Source organism: Toxorhynchites rutilus, chromosome 3 (assembly GCF_029784135.1).
Source record: "Toxorhynchites rutilus septentrionalis strain SRP chromosome 3, ASM2978413v1, whole genome shotgun sequence".
Lineage (NCBI taxonomy): Eukaryota > Metazoa > Arthropoda > Insecta > Diptera > Culicidae > Toxorhynchites > Toxorhynchites rutilus.
The window spans coordinates 185594366-185602731 of record NC_073746.1 but is presented as its reverse complement, the minus strand read 5'-3'; the positions used below and the strand labels follow the sequence as shown (position 1 = coordinate 185602731).

The following is an 8366-nucleotide window of genomic DNA, read 5'->3' as shown; positions in this document are numbered from 1 at the left end:
TTTTCACAGGCCTCTTTTGTGGCTAACTTCTGACTACCTAGCTCGTTCGCCATGGACAAAAACAGGTGGTAGTCACTTGGTGCAAGGTCCGGACTATACGGCGGATGCAAAAGAACCTCCCATTCGAGCTCCCGGAGCTTCTGGCGCGTCACCAAAGAAGTGTGTGGCCTGGCGTTGTCCTGATGGAAGACAATGCGGCCTCTGTTTATCAAAGATGGCCTCTTCTTCATGAGTGCTACCTTCAAGCGGTCCAGTTGTTAGCAGTACAGGTCCGAATTGAGCGTTTGGCCATACACACCAAACACACAGCAGAACCTTCCAGGCCGTTAATGAGGGCTTGGCGACCGTCTGAGCCGGCTCACCGCGCTTCGAACACGACCGTTTGCGCTTCACGTTGTCGTAAGTGACCCACTTTTCATCGCCAGTCACCATCCGCTTCAGAAACGGGTCGATTTTGTTGCGATTCATATGCGTCGATGTGGTCAAAGATGTTTTTTTGCGTCAACGTGTGTGGCACCCATACATCGAGCTTCTTTGTGAATCCAAGCTTCTTCAAATGGTTAATAACGGTTTGATGACTTATCCCCAGCTCTTGGCCGATGCTACGGCTGCTACTATGCCGGTCTTTCTCGGCTAATTCAGCGATTTTGTCGCAATTTTCGACGACAGGCCTTCCGGAGCGTGGCACATCTTCGACGACCTCTACACCAGAACGAAAACGTTGAAACTATCGTTGTGCGGTGGAAATGGAAACTGTATCGGGTCCATAAACTGCACAAATTTTATTGGCAGCTTGAGATGCATTTTTGCCTTTGTCATAGTAGTACTGTAAAATATGTCGGATTTTCTCTTTATTTTGCTCCAATTAGCTCGACATCATTTGGTATATTCACGAAAGCCAAATCAATCGTACCACTATCCGAGTTGGACAGACTGTTGACTTGATGTAACCCTGAAGCAACCATCGAATCGACCAGAGCGATTTCCTGTTCAGTAGATGCGTTGGACGGAAGCAAACTATTAACGTCCTCGTCGTAAGACCATGACAGCTGCTGCAGATTATAATCTCCAACTATTACTATTACAAACTTATCGGACTCCAAAGCGTGTTCACGGATCTGCTGTAGTGCTGCAGAGTGCGTAGAATACAACGTCGGTGGTGAGTTCGATCGCCGAGTTACATAACTTGATGCGCACAGCTATTTGTTCGATATTCTCGCAGTCAACCAACTCAGCTGAATGGCATTCGAGACTGGCCTTACGGCAATCAAAACACCTCCTCCGCGTTGAAGATTACTGAAAGCAGCACTGCGGTCACAGCGGAATATCGAGTAATTAGCAGCAAATTCGGAACTAGCGATGTCAGAGCGTATTCGCAGGTGGAGAGTTTCAAAAAGAGCTCGTGAGTTTTGGTACGTATGCCCCTCACATTTTGGTAAAACACTGTCAAATATTGCGGGCGGTTTTACACGATCTTAAGACGCGTCCACATTACGCCAATCGGCCTTGGCCGCCTGGTAAAGCCGACTAAATGTGGACGTACCGCCCGAGCTTGCCGACGTGCCGAAAACCGACTCGAATCAAACCGAACCCAACCCGAAACAAGTGGGTCCGGTTCGAGAAAGTTGAACCAAAACAAAACGAAGTAAATTAGCGTTGACGACATTGTGCTTCGTGTGTTCGTGACGACTTCGTGTGTTCGTGCATCGGATGGGACTTCGACTTCGTGCACCCGATGGGGCGTCCACATTACATAACGAACCGAATATGCCGCCTGGTAAAGACCGATCGGCATCATTCGGCATGATGTGGACGCGCCTTTATGTGATGACTAAAAAACATATGAGTAGTTTCACCTGATGTTATAGGACGCAATCCGAAGGGGAGTCGTTTCTGCGTTGCTCGCAATGCTCGAGATGTCGGGTTCAGTCACTGGACCGGCAAAGAAGACAGGCTTCCAAAAAAACTTTTGTTGGTATGCCCCAATTTTCGAACTCTCCAAACGACACATGACTAGGCCAGGTGTAATCCAGCATTGCTTTTTGCTTCAGCTGCATAGGCATCTCCACTTGATACAATATTTCAAATACCGCACATCCTTGCTCTTAGAACTAGCTTCATTACTTTCAACTAGTGATCCCCGATTTTTGAAATTAATCGTTCATCAGCTAATCGAATACTTTTCAGCAGTTTGTTATTCGATACGATTAATCACCCCAAATAATCGATTAATCGAATAATCGTCACACTGAGAGAAATAATTAGTTAGACTGATATTTCTCATTTGCTAGAAAGCTATCTGAAATCAAAAAAGGGTTCATACGGCCTGAAAATCAATTATTATCTTTTACGCTCCCCAAAACTCGTAAACGAAACTCAATTCGCGTTAACGGCATTGAGCTTTGTCTACGAGTTTAGAGGAGCGTCAAAGATAATGATTGATTTTCAGGATGAAATTGCAGCGGCCGTACGTTTTTCTTCTCTGGATTTGGATCGATTAATCGACGTAAATTATTCGTTCGCTTCGATTATTGGTTGCGCAGTATTCGTTCGATTAATAATCGATTTCGGTAGGAAGTATTCGATTAATCGATTAATCGAACGATTATCGGGGATCACTACTTTCAACTCACTGGATCCAAGTCTTTGTCGTACTAGTTCGGTCACGCAGTCATCAGGAATTTCAGGATATGTTCGACAGATACAGCCAAAATATTTTGGCCTCCCTTGTAGTATTGGCAGATACAGACTGCCCTGAACAGTCTGTACCTCGACGTAGTTGCGATGATCGTTTGGGAGACAGCTCATATTTTCCGTCGTTCTCAAGTTTTCTCTTAGAGGATCCAAGAAAGAGATGTTTGGAATAGGAACCGGTGTTTTCGATACCGCCAGGATGAGCTCTTTGAAATTTGTGCGGATTTCCTTTGCCTTATTTCATCCAAAACACGGCAACGAATCTCATTTTTCAATTCCTCAAAATTCTGATTCATTGCGGCATCTTTTGACACCATACCGTTCTTCAAACGTGCATTTACCATCATTTTACAGGCATTGCACATCCAGAACAAACTCATAATACTTTGGCGCATGTGGTACTATCCATTTTCGAGCACTTCAAACAAAATTGAGCCGAGCAGAAACCGCCGCATTTAACAAAATCCCGCTCGATGAGCTCGATTGCGCAATTTTATATGGGTTCCAGGTCATTCGTCATTCGTTGTTGGAATCCAAACAAAATATCGAAGGCGGAAGGAAATTTGTCCAGCACTAACACAACGTTACAAGCAGCGCAATCGAACGGGCCACAAGGGAGGTTACTGTGGCTGTTCCTCAAACGTTTCATCAAACAAATTCAGCAGAGAAAAAACCTCGGGGAGAATAATAAGGATTCAATACAACGTAAGAAGACAACAAACGTACGATGAAGATGAATAATGAAGTTCAGAACTAATCAAACATACAAAAATCTAGTACATATATTTCTTGGCAAGGTTGAGGACATTGACCAGAAATTAGAGAATAGACACGACAAGATCATTTTACAAGATGATAACGCCAGACCACGGTCCATGACGTCGGGCCTGATAACTTGATAACTGTATCATTCGCCGCAATCGTCTGAAAGATGGGTCAATATCAAGACTTCCAATAGAGCATGCTTTGAATAAAGTAGCAACAAATTTCATGTTTCAAACGAATGCATTTTGAAATACTTGTACAGCCAATATTGAAGTGTGGATCCTGTGGTCAAATGGTTAGCGTTTTCATTCATTTAATTCTTTCCAAACAATTAACAATAATTGTACCGACTATTTCAATCTGAAATTTTATTGTATGATTTTGGCAAAAAATGATTGTTGTGTGAAAATAATTATGTTTAGTTGATTCTGATATAAAAACAAGAGTACATATGGTTTTTCACTTCCGCATCTAGGCGTTGCTGAATGATACTGAATAAACACCTTAGAGGGCCTTGATTGAAAGTTGCTTCATTTTTGGGCGTTTTTTCTCGAGGCGTTTTCTCTCCTTCTCTTCCCAGCGTCTCTGCTTTTCGGGATCTTCATTTGCGAGAACCTTCTCCTTTTCAGCCTTACGTTTTTCTTCCCGACGTTGGGCAGCGGCCTCTGCACGAGCGGCATGAGTATTCTTCATGAATTCCTCCTCGACGCGAGCACGATTTTTATCCGATTTAGCTTTACCCTGCAAAATAATGCAATTTTGGTATTATATTGAACCTGCTTAATGATAATCGTTGCAAAGAATATATTGATTGATTAGCTTAATGCTTACCTCTTTGGATAGACGGAATCGTTTCAAACGTTCCATCAAATAAAACACTAGGACTAGCAGTGGTTGCATTTCCTCCATATTGATCTTTGCAGGCATATTGAAACCGCAATGCAGAATATGTTTCACTTCTGGTTGCTTCAGAGTATTTTGATCTTCCTGTTGGATCGGCCCACTGTACTGATCCGAGACGTGTATATATTCTATCAAGTGTGAATACTTGTTTAAAGCTGCCACCAATCTACTATCTAACAAACTAGAAGATGCTTCCGCAATCTCGGATAATAAAAAGTACCCTGGGATGTCGTACTTTTCCTCAGTTTTATTGACTAGAGTGCAAAATTTGCTCTGCGAAACAATACAAAAAAGAACAGATTAGAAATTAAAACGAATTCAAAGAATGGCTACTCACCAGATCGTTGAGTTCCTTGAACATTTTTGTAGCTTGCTTTTTGGTTGCAACACAAAAAACGAAGTTATCCATTGAATCTGCAGACATTTCCGTTTTTATGTGGAGCTGATCTTGGGCAGGTTTCATAATACCGGCGATTAACGAAACAAGATCTTGTCGTTTGATCATCTTCAGCTCGACCAACATACCTTCGCAACATGTGCGCCCACTGCACCAAAGTGTGTAAATACTTTCACTTTCTTTGATGAAGCTCATAGTTGATCCCTCTGTTTCTTTTTTGCCATCATCCCCCAGCAGGACAAAATTGTCCTCCAACAAACTTTTGTGAGTTGATAGCCACAAATTTGCTATGGATGAGTTTTTACGATTTCCAAGCAGGTAATTGGCAAAATATGCTAGAAGTCCAGCAAGCATCAACATTTCCATCCAGTAAGAGTCCCAATGGGTTCTGAAGTGCATAGGTACCTTAGCCATCGTCAATTTCGGTTCGGATCTCCTAGCATCGTTTATTCTGATATCTTCATCGTTTGTTGCGCCGGGAAATCCTTCAAATTCTTCTTCATCTTGAAAATGTTCGAAATCATTTTCTTCGTCTTCCACTACTGCTTCATCATCGTCGTTATCATCGATCTCAGCGAAATCGTTAGAATCATCTTCATATGCGTTATCTTTCTTGCTATCAACGTTTAGGTTCACCGAATTAGCATTTTCACCCTGCCGAGAATTACCATTGGCAGTATTCCCCCCTACAAACTCTTCGTCATCAAAATCTTCAAATTCGGCAAAATCGTCGTCTTCAAAATGTTTCGAAGCAGCTAATGGTCTCTGTAGCATACAAAGAATCACTGCCAGTAGGCAAATATGTAGTCTCATACTCCTGAGATTGAAGATCCTGAAAAAAAAAGTTCCACATCATTCCACTAAATTTTGACTTATATGGCATAATTTACATAAAATAACTGAGTTAAATATATGCGTCATATGATATCAATATACCTCAAGGATCTGGCCTGATTAAGCTGTACTGTTTCTTGAGCACTATCTCTTTGCAAACGATATTTTAATTGAAAAATATTTGAGAAAAATTAGACCAACCAAACCTCTATCGACTGTAGTAATTATGACATTTCATTTAGTCCATGTGATGTAAATGTGAATCGGGAGAAAATGATTAAGCTTCTTTGTTAGTATTAGTAAATTTTTGTCGGCTCAAATCAATGATTGCATATGAGGTGAAGCAGTAGGTAGAGTATATTTGTATAGGTAAACAAAACATGGTGTCATCATTATTTGCATTCATTATGGAATGTATACTTCCTGTGCGCTCGCTTTATTTTCGAGAGACGTGTATCGATTTTCTCTTCCTCACAACCCTTCTATGTACAAGCGATGAGATCGAGCTCTAGCACACGGCCTTGGGATTGACTCTTTCTCTTTTCTTTCGTAAAACATTGAGGTGTATTCAGACATCCTGTGCGCGCGCGTCTAAATTTCGAGAGACGAGTATTGATTTTCTTGTCCTCACAACCCCTTCATGTGCAAGCGATGAGACCAGGCTGTAGCACACGAGCCTGGGTTCGGCTCCTTCTTTTCTCAGTCGTCAAATATTGGGATGCGCTAAAGATTACCTCGTTGCACCTCAGCATAAACGATGCACATGTGTTGTATGCATATAAGAGAAGCTCGCGCATTAGTGCTCGGGAGACTTTCTCGTGTACCTGCATCAAAGTGACATTTTGTGCTGTCGGGGGAAGCTGTGCTTCTGGTGTTAAAATTTTAATCTTCGTAATATAGCATGTAGAACAATTAGTGATGAAGAACTGTTTCACATAAATATCGCTGCTGTGAGATGCGAGCCTGAATAACGCAGAGCACACTGTCTCTTTTGCGTGCTGTGTGAGATCTCGGAACGAAACAATGTTTACATAACTCACAATTTGATGATGTCATGAGCCACAAAGCTCATGAAATTTTGAAAATGATTGTTTTTCAATAAACGACAATTGTATTGTGAATTACTTTCTTCATTTAAGGAGCAAAAATGTCCAGAGAACTGTCGTATTCTCACTCTCAGTCCTCGGGAATAGCAGCATTTTCAATGAAATGTTGGTCAACTGTTAATTATTTACCTAAAATCACATACACCGACACTGTGAACCCTGAAAGTATCCAAGTACCTTTATGACAAGGTAACCTGGAATCGAAGTGTGTAACCAAGATGGTGGAGTTAACAGGTGGCTCGTAATTTACACTATTTAGAAAAGACGTATGAGGAATGGCAAGACGAAAAGTTTGGATTTGTTTATGTTATTACTTACGTTGGTATGGTTACATTTGATTTCGTCGAAGGTATTTGAAGCAGTATAATAAATAAACAGTTGTCGTTGAAAATAGTAACCTAGTAACCTTTATGCATATGCTTCCGCCAGCTGGCTCGGCTAATGTGATATGATTTATTCAGGGAATGCTTTGATCGTGGTACCACCACTGGCGCATAATTTGCAGCTTTGTTTTTTGTGCTGGTTCATAACGGCAATCAACCGTGCCGGTGAAACTGTAGTCAATGTTTAGTGTTGTTTGGATACCGTCTATGTTAATAAATTCAAACTTACGGGATAGGTCCGAACGGCAATTATGACATTACGTTTCACCTTCCACTTCACTTTCCTTGTGTGTAACGACACGATTCACTTATACACTCTCAACTATGACATATTAGCTTTGATGGAAAGCAGCGATCGCAAAGCAATTCATAACAAGTTTTTTCGAATATTACGTGTTTTGCTATTTTTCTTGAAAATACGTCAATAATACGTGAGATAGAGGAGTTAGTGAACCATTAAAGTTAAAATAACGGAACGGTACCCAAGATGTGTTGTTTTGACGTAGGACTACGTCTTACATTAAGGGTGCCCAATCAGAAAACAGATCACGTTCGAATCGAAACTCGAAAGATTCTGAGGATTTTCCTCAGAAGAGATTCAATACTTATTCGCTAGTGACAGCTTACTTACTAGCAAGGGTGGAGTTTACTTCGCAAATATTCTCTTTTCGCTATCCCCCTTCGTTGTTTCTATTCTAGCGGCTGCATAAGTTGACCGTTATTGACAGCTCTGTTCGAGAAATCACACAAATGGACAAAACAAATGTATGGGGAAAGGGGAGTGCTTCCAATTTTCATCAATTTAAACCATATACAGACGATGGGATTGTAATGTATAGCATATCAAACAAAATTTCCGATTCGATTGGTATGCAGATCGTTAAAATCCGTTCGCAGCAAAAATAGTTATTAACTTTATTTCATAAAAACGTGACCTGTTTTCTGATTTGGCACCCTTTAGTGTAAGACGTAGTCCTACGTCAAAAATTCAATACTTTACCGCTATCTAATACTTCATGCTGCACTTCTCCATTACATATAATGGAAATTGACATAGGAATTTTATATAAATGTGAGTGTCATAATTGTCAGGAAGTCAATTTTTGATATAAAAAAAATAACAAAAGATATCGGCATTTTGAAATTTTAAGTACCAGTCAAGACAATTGATTTTTGTGAAAGATTTAGACAATTTCCAAACATTGTAGAAACGAGAAATTAATCATAATAATATTTTATAATCTTTATTGACAAGCACTATATATGGACAACAGATTGGTTATA

At 40.7% G+C, this 8366-nt stretch overlaps 1 protein-coding gene across 2 annotated transcripts; it reads right to left on the bottom strand.

Moving 5' to 3' along the window:
• Window positions 1-3800: 3800 nt before the first annotated feature.
• LOC129775589 (PAT complex subunit CCDC47) lies at window positions 3801-5856 on the bottom strand. Of its 2 annotated transcripts, none has more exons than XM_055780488.1 (4): window positions 5696-5856; window positions 4700-5591; window positions 4291-4635; window positions 3801-4200 (listed from the first exon to the last, which is right to left on the bottom strand). In XM_055780488.1, exons 2-4 carry the CDS (start codon window positions 5570-5572, stop codon window positions 3964-3966), a joined length of 1455 nt encoding a protein of 484 aa, XP_055636463.1. In that variant the 5' UTR covers window positions 5573-5591; window positions 5696-5856; the 3' UTR covers window positions 3801-3963. The 2 variants fall into 2 exon arrangements, with proteins under 2 accessions (XP_055636463.1, XP_055636462.1); XM_055780487.1 differs by having other exon boundaries at window positions 5650-5849.
• Window positions 5857-8366: the final 2510 nt, after the last annotated feature.